The sequence below is a fragment of the Bubalus kerabau genome, chromosome 8 (assembly GCF_029407905.1).
Source record: "Bubalus kerabau isolate K-KA32 ecotype Philippines breed swamp buffalo chromosome 8, PCC_UOA_SB_1v2, whole genome shotgun sequence".
Classification (NCBI taxonomy): domain Eukaryota; kingdom Metazoa; phylum Chordata; class Mammalia; order Artiodactyla; family Bovidae; genus Bubalus; species Bubalus kerabau.
Window position 1 is genome coordinate 116,949,800 of NC_073631.1, and position 21,444 is coordinate 116,971,243.

Sequence of the window (21,444 nt, forward strand, 5' to 3'; positions counted from 1 at the left end):
CTGAAGGTCCTTCCTCTCCTGTCCAAAGCATTTTCACTGATGATTTCTATTAAAAAAAAAAAAAAAACGATGAAGTTGGACCTTAAAGGAGTGGGTAATGCACGATGGCGGAAAATAGCCTGCCATACCCCCAGCCAGCCCCCAGAATTGCCCCCCACATGACCTAACACACCTAAGAACCTGGGCAGAGACACAGCAGGACCCCCTTGAGGTGCAACCAGCCTAGAGTGGGGGTTAGGGTTAGGGTTCATATGGTAAAGCATCTGCCTGCAATGTGGGAGATCCAGGTTCGATCTCTGGGTCAGGAAGATCCCCTAGAGAAGGAAATAGAAACCCACTCCAGTACTCTTGCCTGGAAAATGCCACGGACGGAGAAGCCTGGTGGGCTACAGACCATGGTATTGCAAAGAATCGGACACAACTGAGCGACTTCACTCACTTTAGGGTTAGGGTTAGGGTTCTTGGGCAGGGCCTGAAGGCTACCCCACTGCTACCCCACTGCTCTAGGAAGCCTTCAGCCTTGACCCTACCCAAGAACTTAATGCAGCCCAGCAGAGAGTTCCCAGAACACAGGCATAGCTTGGGTTTATGCACTACTGGGTTGGGTGGAGCCTGGCCTCCTGACTGTCAGGGGAAGAGTGCTACCACCTGGCCGGGGGTGGGGAGGACAGAGCAGGCTGAGAATGGACGGTCTCTGTGCTGGGCTCCACGCTGAGCTGTGATGCCCATTCACAGCACCCCCGCCGGCCTCTCAGGCCGCTCCAAGGCCCAGATCTGAGCCCACACCCTGCAACTGGCCAGTGTTGGCCCCAGTATTGCATCTGAGGGTCACCCCCACCCTCCTGTGCAACCTGGAGCTTCACAATGCCATCTGCCTGCAGCATGACCCCTGGCCAGTCACTGACCACCCCGAGATGACTGTCCTCACGTGGACTAGTGACACCTCCCTCTACAGGCTGTTAGGGGTTCAGTGACGCAGCTGGACAGATGGAGCTGTCGAGAGATGGAGCCACCGTGGCTGTCGTCCCCCACCCAGCCTCTCAAATCTCAGTGGCGGCTCCTGGCAGGGACCTGGGCCTGGTGTCTCAGCCACGCTGGAAGCTCCTTCACCCGGACGGAGTGGACCGAGCCCTGGACACCCATGTGCTTTCACTGAGGACAAGCACTTAGAGGTTCTTCTCTGCTGGCCCCGCCCCCACCCTGAGCATAGACATGTGCACTTGCACACACACACACACACACACACACACTCATCCCTGGAAGCGCATACATACATCAGGACTCCAGGCCAGGCAGTACCCTCCCTGGCCGTAGGCAGCTGACCAGGGGGCTGGCATGTGCTGAAGAGAAATAACCACCATTCAAACCTGATACAAAGCCCAGAGAGCACATGTGAAGTTCTCCTGTCCTCTGCTCATCAGCACACAGCGCTGATGCACTGGGCTGGCCCCTGGCCTCTGTCCCAGGCCCCCCTGGGCTCCCCCAGCCCTTGCCCCCTGTCCTTGGACAGAGTGCTGTGGATCAGGCTGAGCTCCCAGAAGAAGGTGCTCTAAGGACAGGGGAGATGGGAAGAAGGACGGAGGCAGGGACTTGGCCCAGCGCTTTGGCCCGTCTGGGCCAAGCAGAGTGAGCTTCGTCTGCACCTTCACTTCTCTCCATCAGCCTCGCAGCAGCCTCTGACCATGTCTGTGTCCTGCCCTGGGCTGAGATACTGATGCCACCCGCTTGTGCCCGGAACCCGTGATCGAGGGCATCGCCCCAGCTAGAACCCCCACCCTGCACCCACGCACATCAGTCCACCAGGGAGGCCTGCGTGTGAGCCACAAACAGATGCGTGCTCATGTTCATGTGTAAACCCCTGAACACGTGTGCCAGATCCTGTCACACAAAGCTACCTTTTCTGCCTGGCTCCGCTCTGTGTCACCCCTCCCCACACCCCAGAGGTCTAAACCTTCTCCCCACCTCTCTGCCCCATGCCCATCTTCCAGGTCCCGAACCCCAGGGCACACTGAACTCACAGGGGCCCCTCGCTGGTCACACGCTCTGGGAGGGGAGCCTGGGCCCTGATGCAGGACCACTGGGAACGTCTCTCCTACCCCATCTGGGCAAAGGGCACCCTCCAGGTGGCTCAGAGACCAGGGTCTTCTCCCAATAGCCTCCTGACCCCAGGCCTGAGATATAATGCGTTTTCTTCAAAGCAAGGCTAACCAACCCAGCTCGAAGGCTCAGGGGTTGTAGGATTAAGTGGCCCTGGAGGCCTTGGGCAGCAATGATGCCCATCAGCTCCTCCTGCTGGCTGCAGCTGCCCTGACTCGGCCACTGAATGGCAGCTCCTCTGAGAGGCTGTGTGGTCCCACAAGACCAGCAGCACGTGCACACACAAGCACAGGTGCACACGCCCTCCACCCTTCACTGACCCCAGGACATCTGACTTCTTCCTCCAATGATGGGAATGAGCCACCCTGAAACTTCCAGCTCCTCTGGTCAAGGATCACAGGTGACCAAGGGATGCAGGTGGATGAGGCCCGTCTGCAGGCAGACATCAGTGGGGCTCTGATAGGGGCTGAGAAAACCAGTGTGCCCAGAGTCGGTTCACTGTGGGAGCCCAATCATACAGGATCCACGTGAGGCTGAGTTAAAGGTCAGGATAAGGGCTTCCCAGGTGGTGCTTGTGGTAAAGAACCCACCTGCCACTGCAGGAGACATGAGAGACTTGGGTTTGATCCCAGGGTCAGGAAGATCCCCTGGGGGAGGAAATGGCATCCCCCTCCAGTGCTCTTGCCTGGAGAATTCCATGCACAGAGGAGCCTGGCGGGCTACAGCCTATGGGATGGCAAAGAGTCAGACACGACTGAAGGAACTTGGCATGCATGCGAGGCCAAGTTGGGGACGTGGCCAAATATAACAGCATGGGCTGGGCTCAAGAGCTGTGTGTGGGGGAGAGCATGGCTGCATCAGCCGTCATCGTGGGGTCAGTTTCAGGGGCCAGTGTGCCAATCCATTAGCCACCAAGGCTCTGAAGTGTGGGACCCCAGGCCCAGCATCTCATTAGGACAACCTCTACATTCATCGCAGTCCAGGTAACTCTTTGCCATCCTGAATCCAGGACCACAGGGAAGCAGGGCCCTCCGGAGGCAAGAAGCCCTGAAGGTGATGTGTATCAGCCCCAAGGGAGCACCCCTCACTGCACCCACCCCACACCCAGATGTCGGAGCTGCCCCTGCAGGCCCGGCGCACACAGACGGACTGGCCCACGCCCACAATGCTGTGGCCACGAACACGGGATACAGCAGGTAGCTATTACACTTCCCAGCACCACTGGAGTCTCCTCAGGATAATTATTTATTATTCATAGTCATCAGCATCTTCATTAATTATTCATATGATCCTTAATTATTATCCTTAACAATAAGAGCAGTAAATAGCAGAAAAGTCCTTGAGGTGCCTAAGGCCCAGGGCCGGGTGCCTCCGGGCAGTTAGACCAGCTACTGCCCCAGGGCAGTGGGGGGACCACAGACCCCCATCCACTGCCCGGCCCTGTCCCTGCCCCCGTGCCCCCCCATACCGGGGCCCCTGGGGACCTCAGGAGGAGGTGGGCCCCCAAGGGCTGGGGGAGGGGCCGTGCCTTCCTATTCCTCTCCCGTCGGCGGCCAGGGCCTCCCGGGCAGGGCCTCCACAGGGAGGGGCCCAGGCAGTGCATTGAACCTGGGTGAGCCACGTGTCCACACTGGGCAGCCCCACTAACTTCCCGGGTCTGAGCCGTGTCTGTGCAGGGGCTGGGAGGTTAGGGCCCCCAGCTGGCCCGGCAGGGAGAGGCGTCGAGCGGGTCCGTCTTGGGGCAGCTCCTCGCACGCCATGAACTGGGAAACCTGCGGAGAAAACAAAGAGTGTGGGGGGCCTGGAGTCGAGGAGCGAGAGAGGGAGAGGGTCAGAGGAGAGAGAGGGTACGGGAACTCTGGGGCCAGACAGGAGGGGGTTTGGAGGAGACAGGAGAAGAGCTGAGGGAGACAGAGCAGGACTCCAACTGCCAAGGGAGGGGGGCAAGACTGGACGTGGAGGTATATGCTCTGGGTGGACAAGAGCCAGGCCGGGCAGCTGGGGGCCCCAAGGCAGCATCTGTCTGATCCTGCAGGGAGCCCCAGGCCTCAGCCACTTCCCTCCCCAGGGAACCTGGCCGCTGGATTCAACACCGACGCGGAATAAGGGGCCCTGAGCTGGCACCAAAGCTAGACAGAAAAAGAGACAAGGTTCCTGCCTGCAGTCTCAAAAGGACTCCAGGACCTAGAAACAGAGGCAGGCTGGCGGCCAGGCTTCGGAAGGCCAGGGAGAGTGCCAGGGCAGGCGGGAGGGGCTTTGTGGGTGCTGACGAGTCTGCTGTGAGATCTCTGCGGGGGAGGCTGTGAAGGGAGACTGGCACATTTGCTGACGTGGGCCCTGGTGTCTGCAAACAGGAGCAGGCACCATATGGGAGGGGAGCAGATGCCGGGTTGGGGGGCGGGGGGCGGCGGAGCCCAGGCCACCTCAAGTTGCCCGAAGGACCCCCAGCTTGAGACCCAGACACCGCTGTCCTGTCAGGAGGCCAGGAACACACAGGTCCGCTCAGGAGAGGACAAAGGATGACAGAGGCCCACCTCTAGCAGCGGGGGAGAGAAGCCGACCGGAAGGGCCACCCTGGGGCTTAACCAAAGCCTCTGGGACAACCCTGCAAAGTGCCGAGCATGAAAGTCATGGGTCGAGTGGAGAGTCAGACCCAGGGGTGTCAGCAACAGCAGGGCCGTGGGATTCTGTCCCAAGGGCACACTGGCACCCAGCACCCACCACCAGCCCCCACCACCAGCCCCCCAGGGCTCAACAATCTCCTCCACATGCAGCCATGGACACAGGCACCCCGAGTAGACCCGGCCCTTCAGGTGACCCCAGGGGAATGCAGACCACTCGGCCTGCAGCCTGAGGGCTGCCTTGTCCCAGCCAAATGCGTGCTTTGTGCTCCGTGCTCACAGCTCCTCCTTCTCCAAGAATACTGCCTGGGAGGAGGGCAGGGATGGAGGAAGGGAGGAGGCTGGGGCCCAAGGCCACAGAAGGGGCAGCAAAGCAGGCCTGGGGTGAAATTGGTGTAGAAAAGGCAAGGCCGGGGTTGCTGGGAACTCACCTGAGAAAGCGAGTCCAGGGTGAGGGTGGGGATGGGGCCTGCGGGCAGCAGGGGGGAGGTGGAGGCGGGGCCGGGCCCCGGGGTGGTCACAGCACTGTAGGCTGGCGGGACCAGCGTCATCTGTCTCTGCAGCAGCTGCAGGACGGTGGCCATGTCTGCGCTCAGCCGGGTCTCCAGCCTGGGCGAGAAGGAGGAGGATGCTCTGGGTCTCAGAGAAGTGGAGACACCAGCAACTGTGACTTCAGGACCGCCCTGTGGACAGCCAGCTGGTCAACCCCCAGGCCCACTCTCCATCCTAGGTGTGGCAGCCCCAGCTTGGCTCCGAACGGAAGGAGAGGGCCAAGCCGCTGGGACACATGGAGAGGTCTAGATGGAGCAAACAACCCCCACCCCACCGGCACCTGAAAACACTGCCCGAAACCCACAGATCACACTGCAGCACTCCCCCATCCAACACCTCCTAGCCTGTCCCCCTGGACACTCACCTATTGAGCTGCCTCTGGAGGGCGTCCAGCCTGGTCTCCACGTCTCCCCGCGGCCGACGGCCAGGGCTGGAAAGGGGGATGTTGAGGAGGCTGGGAGCGGGGGCAGGACAGCGAGGCAGCTCCTGGTACTGGCGGCCACGGCTGTCCCCCCAGAAGCTGAAGATGTTGGACACTCCTGAGAAGGCGCCTGCAGCCAGAGAGCAGGGTTGAGGCTGGAAGAGAAGCCCATGCCCCACCTGCCGGGCAGAGGTGAGGGGGTGGGGGGCTCACCCTACCTGATAGTGGGTTACAAGTGTCACTGCTCTTCTCGCCATCCTCGGTCAGGGGGTCCCCACCCGGCGGCTCTCCGGGGGGCCTGGGGCTGGAGAAGGGCACCAGGCGGAGGGGGCTGGAGCTGCGGCCTGGGCCCTCATCCTCACTGCTCTCGGGGCTGGAGGGGCCGCTGGACAGGCTCTCCCCCCACGGCCCCCCCTGCCGGCCCCGGCCACTCGGCCCTGCCCCCGCCCGGCTCGGCCCCAAGGCCGACACCTCCCCTGGCTGCTCCGGGTCTGTGGGAGACAGAGAACGGGCCTCAGAGAAGGCAGGAGGTGGCACAGAGAGGAGGGGAGGGCCGGAAGGGGAGGGGAGGGGACCGGGGGGCAGGACGCCCTGAGTTGTCCCCAGTCCTGTCTTGTGTTCTCACCCACTTCCAAAAGGACTGCGAACTCCGGGGGCGGGACCAGATCGGCTGTGACCGCTGGCTGCCCGAGCTGGGTCAGTAGCATTGCTGGGCGGGGCTCTCTGGGACCCCGGGCCCTAGCCGTCCCTGCCGTGCTGGCCACCTCGCCCTCCTTTGCCCTGTCTTTCCTGCCCTCGTTGGTTCAAAGCAGCGCCCATCAAGACGCCAGCCCTGTGAGGACCCAATAAACTTAGGCGCGCCCCTGCCCTGGAGGGTGGAAGAGGGCTTCCTGGAGGAGGTGACATTTCAAGTGGGCCTGAACGGATGGGGTGAGAAGGGAACGCTGACGGTAGGGACGGAAGGTCTGTGGGGCCTGGGAGGAGCAGACCCACCGGCCCCGCCCTCTGCTCCGCCCCCTCTAGGCCCCGCCCCCGCCCGCCTCCCGGCTCACCTGGGCCCCGCCCCCTCCCCTCCCCCGCCTCACCCTTGTCCGTGCGCCGGCGGAAGGACAGCTTGCGTTTGCGTTGCCGGTTGAACCCGCCCTCCAACTCCGCGCTGCTCGGAGAGCCGGGGATCATGTTGGTCTGAAACCCAAGAGCGGTGTCAGGGCCTTTCCGCGCCCACCTGCCCTGCCCGGTCCCGGGGAAGACCCTCTCATGACCATTGGAGGTGGGACTGGGCATGCCCGCTCCGTGGGGTGTAAGCTCCGCCGCAGGACCAGGGCTGAGACTGGCACTTTTCACAACCTGGTCTGCCCCAGATACCATTAAACAAGCCCAGAGAGAAGGTCCCGCGGCGAAGGGACAGCCACCCAACAGGGCGGTCGGCCGCGTGGCCCACTTACATCCCGCAGGTTGAAGGTGATCTCCAGGCTGGACCAGAAGTGGTCAGAGAACTCGGGGTACATGTCCAGCACCTCCAGCAGGTCGTCGCGGTGGATCTTGTGCAGGTCGCAGTAGGTGAGGGCCCGCACGTCCCCATTGGACTTCCCAGGGCGCGCGTACAGGTTCAGAGGCTCTCCGAAGATGTCGTTCTTCCCTGGAGGCCACCGAGAGGGGGGCTCAGCCCCGGAGGCGGCAGTGGAGGCAGCAGGCACCTGTCTTCCGTGCACTGTCACCCTGGCCAGGCACCTCCCCTCAGTCTGCTTACGTGCTGCCCAGCCCCAGCCCCCAGGGCCAGGGGGGCACCAGCCAGCCCGTCTGCCCCCAGCTCCCAAAGGCAGGACAGGTGCAGTGTGGTGCCCTGGAGGAGAAGGGCCAGGAACCCATGCCTCCCACCTACTGTAGGGCCAGCCAGCAGCTCCAGCCTGGATGCCCAGCTCTGCCCAAGACCCTGGCTTCCTCCTTAGGTTCTAACTCCTCTGGTACCGTCCCCGCCACCAAAGCCCATTCCCAAACACCCCCTGGCTAAGCACTGCACCCCCATGAACAATGTTCTTCAAGCTACAGATCATAACACAGTAGTGAATCAAGACCAGCATTTTGTTTACTGAGAGAAAACAGGATAGCATAGGAGAGCACAGGCACAGCACGGAAAACACTGGGATGCAGTTAAGGCAACTGCAGTTTAGCAAAACTTTGGTTCCAGTGGCGTTTGGGGGTGCTTGCGGCATGAGCATTAAGCCCCACTGTGACACATCAGCCCTGAGGTGGCCAGGGCCAAGGGGAGGACAGGCAGAGGGCAGGAAGTCCCCAGCGCCCAGGCACACCTGTCCACGTGCACAGGTAGGGCAGAGAAGAAGGGATGCGAGGGGAAGAGGGGCAGACTCCCTCTGCTCTGGAAGTGAGGGTTTGGCTGTACCACAGGGAACTATGTGGCCCTAAGTGGAAATCAGTCGCACAGCCTCCCCCACTGCCTACCTTGGAGCATTTGGGTTTGATCCCATTTTAAGAAACAAGAGTATTGCAGCCCTTGAGGAGACCCCCAAAGGGGAACAGAATTCGGAAACCTCCAGAGTTCAGCAGCACCCGCCCCACGCCCCCACCAGGTAGGGCTCCTCTCCCCGGCCCCCTGGGAGGGCCTGAGCTTGGGTGACTTAAAGGAGCCCAAGGCCCCTGTGGGCAGTCACAGGGCCACAGCCCCCAGGGCTGTGTCCTTCGAGGGCTGGGCCTCTGCAGCTGCGGCAGGGACTCCGGGCCCAGCTCCCGGTCCCTGCCGTACCCAGGATGGCCACGACCACGTCACCCCGCAGGATCTCGATGGAGCCCCGGGAGATGAAGTAGAGGGCTGTGAGCAGGTCCCCGGCGTGCACCAGCGTGTCTCCGGGCGGTGCGTGCGTCGTCTTGAACTTCATGGCCAGGGCCCGCAGGCAGCCCTTGGTGGCCCCTCGGAAGGGCTTGCAGTGCTGCAGCAGCGAGCGGTTCAGGTGCAGACAGATGTCAGCCTGCAGGCACTCGGGGAAGCCCTTCAGCACCTGGGGGCGGGGGGCAGCTCAGGACGCCCTCTCCTGGGAGCCCACTCCCACCCCCCACCTTGGAGAGCCAGCGGGGAGCACCAGGACGTCCAGGATCTATCAGGGGAAGGCCCTGGGTGTCCATGCCAGCTCCACCCCTCCTCCCTGCAGACTGTGCACCCTTGGGACGACGCCTCCCTGCTTTCACCTCCACCTTCTAGTGTGTGAGGCATGGAGACCATCTCCTGCCTGGGGCTGTCCTATGGATCAACCACGGATTACCCAGAGCCTGCCCCAAAGTAAGAACTTGCCCAGGAAATGAACTCCATGGGCAGAGGGAGGGTAACTACCTCTCAGGGTCCTTCCAGCACTACCTAGGCCCACCTGGGCCGGGGTGGGGGGTAGTGTGACTCTGGCGAACCCAGAAAAGTCCCCACTGGCGCCCTGCCCCCCAGCCCAGCCCGGGCCCTCACCGCATTCATGTCGATGCCGTTGGTGTAGGACCAGGCGTGCTGGAAGTACTCCTCAAGGCGCTGGCGCAGCGGGTTGGGGATCTGGTGGAAGCGGATGAACTCCCGAACGCGGAGCATCTGTGTGTGGTAGCGCGCTGTGCCGGAGTATAGCCGCTGGATGATGGCCGACACGTTGCCGAAGATACTGGCATACATGAGGGCTGGGGGCGGGGTGAGTGGGGCTGTCAGCCTCCGAGGGGCCCTGTCCACCCCAGCACCAGGTCAGTGCCAACACACACTCCCACCTCAGCGTTGAGCACACACGTGAGATGCACACACACAAGCCCGGGCACACACGCTCCTCAGCCCCTGCCTTGTGCCTCAGCCCTGGTGTTCCCAGCACCGTGATGGGGACCCCTGGGGAGTGGGGAGCGCCCACTCCGGCCCCTCCAACACCCTCTCTCTCCTGTGTGGCTTGTGCCCACGCCCGCCCCTAGGGGTGCACTCACAGCCGATGAGCATGACACAGATGGAAAAGATCTTCTCCGAGTTGGTGTTGGGGGACACGTTGCCGAAGCCCACGCTGGTGAGGCTGCTGAAGGTGAAGTAGAGGGCGGTGACGTACTTGTCTTTGATGGAGGGGCCGCCCAGGCCGCTGCTGTTGTAGGGCTTGCCAATCTGATCGCCCAGGTTATGCAGCCAGCCGATGCGGGAGTCCATGTGTGGCTGCTCCATGTTGCCTATGGCGTACCAGATGCAGGCCAGCCAGTGCGCGATGAGTGCGAAGGTGCACATGAGCAGAAAGAGCACGGCCGCCCCGTACTCCGAGTAGCGGTCCAGCTTCCGGGCCACGCGCACCAGCCGCAGCAGCCGCGCCGTCTTCAGCAGCCCGATCAGCTACGGGGAGCAGCAGATACTCAGTGGGGTGAGGTGGGGGTGGTGATGGACGAAGCATGGGGGGCACTGCAGCCCTCAGTGCGGAGGCAGCGGAGGTAAGATCCCCAAAGACTCTCCCCAGAACCTCCTCCTAATATCAGTAGGAGCACCTCCCACCCGCTGCGCCCGGCAGAGTCCCATTCCCCTTTTGTGCCAGGTCCCGGGTGGCTCAGACAGTAAAGAATCCGCCTGCAGTGTAAGAGTCCCAGGTTCAATCCCTGGGTTGGGAAGATCCCCTGGGGAAGGGAATGACAACCCACTCCAGTGTTCTTGCCTGGAGAATCCCACGGACAGAGGAAGCCTGGTGGGCTACAGTCCATGGGGTCACAAAGAGTCGGACACAACTGAGCGACCAACACTTTCACTTCACAGTAACAAAGGGCTCACAGTTCCCCACAACCAGGATGAAACAACTGGGGCTCAGAAAGGTGCACCCACCCTCAGGTGCCTAGCCAGAGCTCCACCAGCTTCAAGGCCTTTTCATATGAATCAGAAGGCAGTGGCCACTCTGGACAGACACACTGGGAAAAGGCAGGCCCCCTGGACCTTTACAACCAGGAAGCGGCTCACACAGAAAGGGGTGCAGGCAGGGGTGAGCTGGGGGCCCCGTGCGTCTGCCACCCCCTCACCCCACCCCCTGCTGCCCTCCCCCCTGCCCCCATGCCTCCTGGCCAGCCCACCTCCTCAGAGCCAGAGCCGAAGATGAGCAGGTCAAAGGGGATGGCGGCCACCATGTCAATGAGGAACCAGCCCTTGAAGTAGTGGACGGCGATGCGGCCGGGGTGGCTGACCACCTCCTCGTTGGCATTGACATAGGTGGTGCGGAAGTTGATGAGGATGTCCACGATGAACATGATGTCGACGATGAGGTCCACCACGGCCAGTGGCTGGCAGGCGTAGCCACAGTCAGGGGCCAGGGGCGCCTCTTCAGTCTCCTTCAGCAGGAAGGCGGCTGAGTAGGGGGTGAAGACCGCCGTGTAGATGACCAGGAGCAGGATGAGCCAGTCCCACACAGCCTTGAAGGGGCTGTAGTGCAGGATGGTCCAGCGGTGGATGCGGGGCGCCTGCAGCTTGTACTCCGGCAGCACGTCAGCCCCCAGGGACAGGACCTGGGCGGGCGGGGAAGGTGGCGCTGAAGGGTGGGGCGAGGGAGGGCAGGCCACCGGCCCTGTGACGCCTGGGCTGGGCCCTCAGAGAAGGGGCCAAGCAGAGTAAGAGGAGGGGGTGTAAGAGGGGGTCTGTAGGAGGGGGGGTGTAGGAGGGGGGCCCACCCACCCCACCCTCAGCCGCATGGACATGGCTGCTGACTGCCATTCCTCATGTGGCCTCCTGGCTGGCTCTTGAGTCCAGGGCGCCTCACGGTAACGCCCACAAGCACGACTCCCTGCCAGCGATACAGACCCACAGCTGTGGATATAACTTCCACCTTGCTCACCCCCATGGCAACCACACACACACACACACACACACACACACACACACACGTCCCATATACACCACTGTCTCTGCCAGCAAATGCTCCAAGGACTACAGCTTCCAGCCCAGGGCGACGTAAACAGCGGTAGTCACTGTGGTTCCCTGCAAGTCCCGTTGCTGATGGCCCAGGGACTGAGGGCCTAAGTGTCCCTTCCTGACACTGACCCAAGGATACCAGCCACCCAGACTCAGGTCCCTTGGCACCCAGGAGAGGAGACACCATGACACTTGCTCCCCTCTCCCTACTCACCCTTGCCTGGGGCCGCCATTCAGACATGACCCCCAAGCCCACCCAGGCTCGTCTCACATCCTGCCCCTCATCACTCAGGCAGAGGTGGCACGCTACCCAGATCTGCGGACAGCGGCCACCACACCTACCCCCACCCCCAAGCCAAACTAGGAAGAGCTGTGACCAGCTTTCCCACGCCACCCTGGGAGCCTTGGCCTGTCCCCTTGGGGCCTCCCCCTGCCCCCACGCAATCCCCAAACTCTCCCAGCCTGGCTCTGCCACCCTGGGCAGCCAGGTGCAAGGCCTCACCCACCCTCCCCCTTAAGAGCCAAGGCTGCCGGCCCTGCAGGAACAGCACAAAATGCCAGGGCCCACATCCTCAGGCCTTGTCCTGGGGAGGGGGTGGAGCCCCAAAGACTCCCATTCACATTCATGCTGGGGACCCCCCCTGGAACCACCCTTACAAACAGATGGACTGTTTGGAAGGCACCTCCTTAGCAGAAGTAACTGGAAGTTAAGACCGGCTGCGGCTGGGTGGGGAGGGGGGGCGGGTTTGGCCACCCCGGGGGGTAACCACAGGGGCTCTCTGGAGGCACGCGATGGGGTCTGGGGCAGGGGAAGGAGTCTGCGGCTTCGAGGCCCCAACTTCTGCCCAGACTTCAGCCCCAGCCACTCGCTCCTTAAGGCAGAGAACATGGGGCAGTGACCTTCCGGGGATCAAGAGAGGGTTGAAAAAACAGAACTGACCAGGGACCCAGCAGACAGGAGGCAGAAGAAGGCTCCTGCAGGGGGCTCCTCACCCCACCTGAGTGGCCAGGCCCCCTGGGCTGTGCTGGACCACACCTGATGAATGTGATTCTGCGCCCCCACCACCACCACCCGGCATCTGCCCACAGCAGGGCCAGCACCGCCCCGGGCACAAGCACACGCCAGGGGCAAGCCCAGGGCACCAACCCGGGACCCACAGACCCCATCTTACAGGCCGCGGCCCAGCTCAAGTCTGCAGCCAACAGCTCAGCACACAGCCTTGGACTTGGGTGGGCGTGTAACCTTCCCTGACCCATGGTCATACAGAATGCTAAAGCTCTTTTAAGCTCAACCCGAGGTCCTCACCTGTGGCTGGAAGAATCCACCCCCCCCCATACCTGTCCCTGCACTGGGGGGAGCGCAAGAGCCAAGGCAGAGGGTTCAGGTGCTGGCAACAGAGGTAAGGGTGCTCAGACCCCGCCCTGAGCCGCCTCCAGCTCCCCCTGCCATCCTGAGCTGGCCCCTGGCTCTGTGACAGAGCCCCTCACCCCACCCCGCTGCCCCTGGGTGGGGGGGGATGTGGAGAGGTGGCTCCCCAGAGGTGCCTACCAAGCCGTCAGCCTGGGGGGACAACCAGCTCTTCAGGTTGGACCAGGTGCCTGGTTCAGACGACCCTCTCTGCTCATCCAGTGGCCTCTGACCCCCAGCCCCCAAACCCAGACCCCTGAAGCGGCCCATGCCTCCCTCACCCCCAGAGTCCACCCCCAAGGCACAGAGTGCTAGCGGGGTGGGGCCCCGGGCCTGGGCGCCAGGCCCAGCTGCTGCCTGCGCACCGGGGGAGGTGGGGTGGAAGCCGGAGTGGCTCCCCTCCTCCCTCCCACGCCACCCCCGGCTCCCCACCGAGCTCTCTGGGGCACCCACTTTCCTGTTCTCCCCTCTCCTCCTTCCGTGTATCCAGCTAGAAGGCCAGGCCAGGAAGGCCAAGGAGGAAGGAAGCCCTGGCAAGACAAACACTGTCCACCTAGGCCCTGGAGAAGAGCGGCACTGGAGAAGAGCAAGCTGGAGCCAAGAGTGGGACAGGCCGGGCCACAGCTCCCGGGGATTCCCCGCCCTCAAAACCATCCTGCACCTCGGAAGCCCTCTCCTGACCTGGAGCCAGAGCCCTCAGAGCCGCGTCGGACCCGCACGAGGGTGGGGGGGCGGGGGGAAGAGGGGAGCTGGGGGGAACACCTACCTCCTGGGCCACCAGGCTGGAGATGCGCACGGCCCGTCTCACCCGGCCTTTCTGGGCCCTGGGCTGCAGGGCCCCTGTCCTGCTCGCCTTCCCTGACGGGGCCGCCATGGAGGACTTGGCTCCCCCCAGCCTGCCTGCCCTGGGGCCCCAAGGGCCCACGCCAGCACCTCACCTGCACCCCAGAGGCTGGCGGCCTGGCTCCCAGGGCAGCCTCTGGCCTGGCGGCCAGGGTCGCCGGGGCTGGGCCTCAGGGCTGGGGTCACCCTGGCAGGGAGTGTGGCCAGCAGCCCACCTGGCTGGGGCGGCCCATGCTTCCTCCCGCAACCCCGGTGCGGGCCCCAGGGCCGGGAGCTGCGCTCTGCCCGCTGCCAGCCCAGCAGCCGGCGCCCGGCGCTCTCGGAACCTCCAGCTCCTCCAGCCGGCCCCTCCTCCTCTCGGGTCCCCACCCCCACCCCGCCCCGGCCGGCCGGAGGCCCCCTCCCCCGCGGCCCCCGCCCGGGGCTCCTGCTGCAGCCGCTCCCGCAGCCCGCGCCCCTCCCCCGGCCCCCGGCAGCCCGGCCTGTCACTGCAGATTAATGGGCCCTTCAACACCCCCGCCCCGCCGGCCAGAGTCAGACAGACACCCAGAAACGGAGAGACTGCCTGCCCGGTGACCAGAGAGCCCAGGAACACACCCGCACGCTGGCACACACAGACGCGTGCGTGTGTGGGCACACACACACACACAGAGCCCACAACACAACAAACAGCACACCCCGTGGGCACGCGGGAGCAGGGTGGCAGGCAGGGCTCCAGGTGGGGCCAGGGGAGAGGGCGGTGGTGGAGGGGAGTGGGGGTCGGCTGCCAGATAAGGGGCCCAGCATGTTGGGGGAAGGTTCTGGAGTCAAGGCCAAGGGGCTGGAGACCTGGCAGAGACCCAGAGAGCCAGAGGCAGCAGCGGGAGCAGGGCCAGGAGGAGGCCCCGGCGGACGGACAGCTCCCTCACTTGGGTCACTGCTGCCAAAGGGGCGGGAGGGGGCAACAGGGTCGCTGGCTGTCTCTGGCTCCTCAGTCCTGACCCTCCCCTACCCCCCAGGCCAGGATGGGAAGGGGCTGGGATGGACTGGGCAGTGTCTGGGGGCGGAGGGAGTCGTGCAGATAGATGATCTTGCTGCCAAGACGGGGCAGGACACCAGGCTGGTTCTGGCACTGGGCGGCGTTGGGCAGTTTCCCCCCAAGACTGGCAGTCTTCTCCAGCCCAGGATTCAAAGACCTGACCCTCTCTCTATGTGTTCCCCAACCTCTATCGAGTCCCCTCCCGACCTGGGAAGGAAACTCTCCTCTTCTGTGGCTTGCAGACAGGGGTGGGCACCCCTGGGTCATCCTGGCACTGGGTCCCCAACCCCAGCCTGGCTCATCACATTAGCCTAGAAGAATCAGAACCCCCCAACCTTGACCTCTGGATGTGTGAGTTGCTCAGTCCTGTCCAATTCTTTGCGACCCTATGGACTGTAGCCTGCCAAGCTCCTCTGTCCATGGGATTCTCCAGGCAAGAACACTGGAGTGGGTTGCCATGCTTTCCTCCAGGGGATCTTCTGAAACCCAGGGATCGAACTTGGGTCACACGCGATGCAGGCAGGTTCTTTACCGTCTGAGCCACCAGGGAAGCCACCTTGACCTCTGTGGCCCCTTCTGATGTGAAGCTTGTTGGTTTGCCTCCAGTATGTCTTTACCACACCCTGTGCGCAGACCCCCTTGTGCCCCATGGTTGCCTTCTCCCGCCCACCCTGACCCTACCAGGTGCCCAGCCTCGACTGCCCTGTCCTCCCCAAGCCCCATCCACCTGTCCCCTGTACCTGCCCCCTCCCCAGGCTTCCCCACTCCAGGCTCCCTTTCTCCAGGAGCTCTCAGACTCTTCTCTCGTCCCAGCACTGAAACACCACCCCCACCCCCAGCCACCACCTTCAGGAAGCCCTCACTGACTGCACCCCTCCACCCCCTCCAAGCTTCTCCCAGGTGAGTGGGGGGCCAGGCGCGCCTACCTGGGTGACCTTCTCGGTGACGTTGTGGGTCCGCTCCTTTATCTTAGGGGCTATGATCTCCCTGTCGCTGGTGGGCGAAGCCAGGAAGGGGTCGCCCTTGAGATCCACGAAGTTGAGGGTGATCTGGGGGATCTTGCTGATGGTGCGGTAGCGCACGAGGTCCGAATCAGAGGTGGAGTTAAGCAGGCCACTGCGCAGGGGGTGCATGGCCCCTGAGGTGGAGGGGAGAGGCTGTCAGGGCGGCAGGCAGGCAGGGGCAAAGGCCGTCAGGTCGACGACTCAGAGCTGGGGTGGAGACAGGCCAGGCAGGAGCCAAGCCATGAGCCAGGCCGTGGGGTCCAGTGAGGCAGGCCAGCTCAGGAGACGGGGGAGCAGTGTCCCTGAGAAATAAGTGAGGCCAGAACCCCTCCCCACTTTATGGAAGCAGGCCCCTGAGGCACTAGGAAAGGAGGAAGGAGCAAAAGCCTTCACTGGGGTCTGTTCAACAGGCCCTGGGAGCCTGCCCCAGGCCCAGGTGGTGCGGCAGGGCCCCTGAGGCCTCTTTAGCCCTCCCGACTCCCCCGTGGGCATCCCGGCTGCAGGCAGGCCTGGGAGTGCCAGCTCCCAGCCCACACCGGCTCCCAGAGTAGAAGAATGCAACAGGGATGAATGCACGGTTTAATGGAGTAAAAGGCTACTTAATGGGATTAAATAAGTGCTTAATAGGATTTCCATCTCCCAGGCACACAGGACAGGGCGGAGAGGGAGGAAGCTGAGGTCCTGCGGGTGGGGACCTGGCGGTGGGGCAGTTCCTGCATGGGGTGGGGTGGGGGGCGACCCTCACCGGTGCTGGCGTGGCGCGGCGGTGGCGGGGGCAGCGCCCCGGTGCGCATGGCCTCGATGTCGTCGGCCGAGGAGGCCCGGCGCACGCTGGCGCAGCTCTCTCGGGAGCGCGTCCGGGCCAGGCTGCAGCTGGAGCCTGAGGCATCAGGGTTGAGGCTGTGCGCCCGGGGCGACGGGTGCGGGCCTGGCACACAAGCGGGCTGAGGCGGCGGAGGAGGCGGGGGCGGCGGCGAGCCGGGACCCACCAGCGCGCGCCGCTCCTCCGCCGCCCTCCCCGCCACGTGGTTGTCCATGGCCGTCACCTCGTCCAGGGCCAGGGACTCGCTGCTGGGGGCCGCGGGCGTCAAGTCCACGTCCACCACCACCGCCCCCGGGGCGCCCGCACCGCCTGCGCTACCCGGCCGCACCGACGAATCCCGGGCAGTCAAGGCCAGCAGCGCGGGCAGCTTCAATCGGAAGGTCTTGGCGCGGCCTGCGGGTGGGGGGCAGAAGGGAGGTGCGTGGCCCCAGCAGCCCGGGAGAGGGCAAGGCCTAGGAGCTGGAGCTCCAGTCACCAAGGGGAGGAGGAGGGAAAGTGGGGGCCCCGATAGCTGGAGGGCACCCCTCCACCCCCATCCCTGCTACACAGGACTCGTCTCCAAAGAAGTTTAGAAGAGGGGTCCCCAACCTCAGAATCTAATGTCTGATGCCCAGAGGTGGAGCTGATGTAACAATAACAGAAATCAAGAAACTTGAATTATCTGGAAGCCACCTCCCCTCTCCAACCCCTGATTGGTGGAAACCCGTCCCTCGTGCCACAAAGGTTGGAGACCACTGGCCTAGAACACAATCTTATCTAAGACTCCAGCAATAATAAACCACTGTCTTTTGAGCCTCACATCCCCTGTGAGGGAGGTTCTCCAGCAAACCACCTGTGACTCTCCCAACTGCGCCCAGTGGGTGTCAGTATCTCCACTTTTTAGACTGGAAGAAATTCAGGCATCAGTGAGTTCTGTCATTTGTGGGAGGTCACACAGAAGCTTTTGATGCTTTTGAACTGTGGTGTTGGAGAAGACTCTTGAGAGTCCCTTGGACTGCAAGGAGATCCAACCAGTCCATCCTAAAGGAGATCAGTCCTGAATATTCATTGGGAGGACTGATGCTGCAGCTGAAACTCCAATACTTTGGCCACCTGATGGGAAGAACTGACTCATTGGAAAAGACCCTGATGCTGGGAAAGATTGAAAGCGTGAGGAGAAGGGGACGACAGAGGATGAGATGGTTGGATGGCATCACCGACTCAATGGACAGGACTTTGAGTAAACTCCAGGAGTTGGTGATGAACGGGGAGGCCTGACGTGCTGCAGTCCATGGGGTTGCAAAGAGTCAGACATGACTGAGTGACTGAACTGAACTGAACACAGGAGCTGGCAGGGGCTGCATCTGAGTGGAGAAGGAATGATGCCACGGGTTCCTGCTGTACCCCGCCACCTTGCGGGTGGTACCCATGGGAGAGGTCGGGCCAGCTTTATTGAGGCTGCTGTTTAGAGCTTGAGAAACCAGAGGCGGTTTCTTTTGCCCTGACTCTGAGGGAACATTTAAAATTAAATCCAAAGAGGCCGCAGAAGGGGATGGGCGGGGTGGTGTCTGAGCCTTTGAGTCACAGGAGGATGAGGTGAGGCCTCCCTGTCTCCAGCCCCAGGAAGCAGTCCCCTCACGTTCTCAAGTATCCGGGAAGCAGCCAGTCCAGAACTAGGACCAGTGGCAGAAACGTCCCAGAGCTGAGTCCATGAGGGAGACGGGGCCTTCTCATGAGCAGTGGGAGCTGCCCTGGAGTGACCAGGGCCAGCCAGGAAGGGGGACCCCCCCATCCCTGGGGCTGGAGAGAGGACCACTCCCAGGGGGCTGCTGGAGGGGGAACCCAAGCCGGTAAAGCTGTGAAGCCAGTTGTGATCCTGCCCCCCAAGGAAAGCGGAGTCTGGACTCGGTCACTCCACACCATCTGTCCACGCTGAGCCACATGGGACTGGTCATATCCTTCGTGTTCACTCCCCATCTCTGAAAGGTGTCCCCCTGAACCTGCCTCTGAATCGCTGCCTGCAGAACATTGGCCTTGGGTAGCCTCATGACCCCAGGGGAGGGAAACCATATATTCCCGCTCCAGCCAGACAGCACCGCTGCACTTACCGGGGGCCAGCCAGCTGGTGGGAGGGGCGCGGTGGTTGGTGTCCCGGGCCGGCGACCCCACCAGGTCCTTCTCCATCACCACCTCAAAGTTGAGAATGAACATGATGACGGCTCCATCTTCATTCTTCACAGGTACCACATCCACCAGGCACAGGAAGCAGCTCCCTGCAAAGTGAGAACACGGGCCCCTGTGCTCCCAGGTGGGATGGACACCCCCGCCACCCCACCCCACTCCAGAACCCGAAGGGGCCTGTCCACTTCTGACGCCCCCACAGCTCCGGAGCCCAGTGTTGCCCCCTCATCTCGCCAGCGGCTCCTGCCCCACCCTGCCACCTCCTGCCACGTGGCAGCCAGAGCCGCCTCCCTGATGGGCCATGCCAGCTTTCCCCTTCCAGAGCTCTCCCCTCCTCTCTCTCTGCCAGCCATGCAGCTCCTGGCCTCTCTCCCCGTGTGCCTTCTCCTCGCACTGCCTTCTGCTCCTTCCTTTCTTCCTGCATCACTTCCCCTCTCCTCTCACGCTGTATCTCTGCTCTTCCTCAGGCAAGATGGTGCAGCCCAGAGGGGACACCCAGACTTTAAGCCCAGGATCTCAGGGTCCAGATCCCAGCTCTGCTGCCTAGTCACACATGCCTTTTCTTCCATGTTTACCCTACTTGTACCTCATTTTCCTCATCTCAAAAATGGGAACGATGACCATTCTCTCCTCATGAGTTGTGGCCAGTAAGTCAATACATGCCAGGCGCTTAGTGTAGTGCCTGGCATGCACTGAACACTACACGTTAGCCAGCACCCTGGCCCCTTGTTCTGTTTTTGCTCCTCTTTCTCAGTCCCCAGATGGTGTCTTGCCCACAAGAAGTGCAGAAGTTGAGAGCTAGAGTTTCAAACGCTTTACAGCAATTTGACATTGCCACAATAGCCAAGCATATGGTTTTTGCATTTCACACCAGTACTGGTCTGTAAAGAAGGCTGAGCACTGAAGAACTGATGCTTTTGAACTGTGGTGTTGGAGGACTCAAGAGTCCCTTGGACTGCAATGAGATCAAACCAGTCCATCCTAAAGGATATCAGTCCTGAATATTCATTGGAAGGACTGATGCTGAAGCCAATGCTCCAATCCTTTGGCCACCTGATGCAAAGATCTGACTCATTGGAAAAGACCCTGATGCTGGGAAAGATTGAAGGCAGGAGGAGAAGGGGACAACAGAGGATGAGACGGTTGGGTGGCATTATCAACTCAATGGACATGAGTTTGAGCAAACTCTGGGAGACGGTGAAGGACAGGGAAGCCTGGCGTGCTGCAGTCCATGGGGTCACAAAGAGTGGGACACAGACGAGTGACTGAACAACAAGAACTGGTCTGTAACACATTAGAAATTCACCAGAGTCGAGAAGCACTGTTTCTAGATCTTTCATCTCTGACTCTGGTGAGAGACATCTGTCTTTTTCTCTCTTCCTGACTTTCTTTCCCCTCCCAACCTCTCTCTGGCCACCAGGGCCCCTATTCCAGGTGATGTCAGTTCACCAGGCCAAATGTACCCAATATGCCTCTGCCCTGACCAGCACCCAGCCCACTCACCCTCCTCTCTAGTTAGTTCTGAAAGACACCCTGTGGGCTTTCAGGCTCTGCCTAAGGCCCAGCTCAGAATCGCCCCCTGCAGGAAGCCCTTGCTGTTGCAACAAGAAGGTGCGTTGACATCTCATTCCTCCTCCAGGGACCCAATGGGGACCAAGCATACTCTTCATCTCCTCTTCCAGGGCAGAGACTTCTTTCCTGGTGCTCATCTGTGTCCTGTGAACTGCAGGCACCTAACTCGCCGGTGTCTGTGTTCCCTCTGACGGGCCTAGCAGCCAGAACAATGCACCAGGGAGCAGGCGCTGGCCAGAGGGCTTGGTGATGGGGCGGTGCTAATGGTAGGGGAGGGGTCAAGGATGGGGACTGGATTCTGGAGGGGCCATGGCTGGGGTGAACTAAGTCAAGGCCAACAACCTGGAGGGGCTGGCGGCTAAAAAGGCCTGGGGGGGCTATGCCTGGGGAGTACGGCAGAAGCTTCACCAAGAATCTGACAAGTCCCAGCACAAACGGAGAGGCTGGCAGGGCTCAAGGAAGATCTGCTGGGGACAGGGCTAAGAGAGGCAGCAGAGCAGCGATTCTAACAGCTATGCAATTAATCTCGGGATGGAGATCCTCTAAAACCAAGGGAAACAGGAAAGCACTGAGATGAGGGAGGCTGGGCCAGGGGAGGGGCTGGCCAGGAATTCTCCGCCCCACCCCAAAGCCCTTCCATTCACCCAGGCCCTCATGGCTCAGCGCACAAGACCTGACCTGGGAGGCTCTGTCCGGGTCTCCCCTCCAGTAGCTGCTCCTGTCCTCTGACCTCCGGCCTCTGACATGGCCCGGCTGAAGCTCGGCTGTGGTGTTGGGAGCTGCAGGAGGCTGGGCCCAGCTGGAGACCGTTTGGCACCCAGACAGCCCGCCTGGAGTTTATGCCCTAATATGGTGATGGCCGGCAGCGGCCTGAGCAGGGACTGGCCCTCACAAGGACTAAGGAGAGGCCAGAGACCAGGAAACCCTTAGCCCTGGAGACCACCCCCCAACACCCACACCTTGGGAGTTCAGTGATCCAGGCCCTGGATCCTCATTCTCCCCTGGGAAACTTATCTAAATAAGTCCAGAGCA

General features: G+C 62.1%; 1 protein-coding gene across 2 annotated transcripts; it reads right to left on the minus strand.

Annotated features, from left to right (window-relative positions):
* Positions 1-3,333: 3,333 nt before the first annotated feature.
* Positions 3,334-21,170, minus strand: KCNH2 (potassium voltage-gated channel subfamily H member 2). 2 transcript variants are annotated; one of them, XM_055591264.1, is made up of 14 exons: positions 21,091-21,170; positions 18,768-18,932; positions 16,603-17,073; positions 15,780-15,991; positions 10,753-11,181; positions 9,646-10,033; positions 9,158-9,357; positions 8,453-8,705; positions 7,137-7,330; positions 6,777-6,876; positions 5,910-6,182; positions 5,635-5,821; positions 5,150-5,327; positions 3,334-3,869 (listed from the first exon to the last, which is right to left on the minus strand). In XM_055591264.1, exons 2-14 carry the CDS (start codon positions 18,868-18,870, stop codon positions 3,741-3,743), a joined length of 3,117 nt encoding a protein of 1,038 aa, XP_055447239.1. In that variant the 5' UTR covers positions 18,871-18,932; positions 21,091-21,170; the 3' UTR covers positions 3,334-3,740. The 2 variants fall into 2 exon arrangements, with proteins under 2 accessions (XP_055447239.1, XP_055447241.1); XM_055591266.1 differs by lacking the exons at positions 15,780-15,991; positions 16,603-17,073; positions 18,768-18,932; positions 21,091-21,170 and adding an exon at positions 13,759-14,120.
* Between the last annotated feature and the right edge of the window lie 274 nt (positions 21,171-21,444).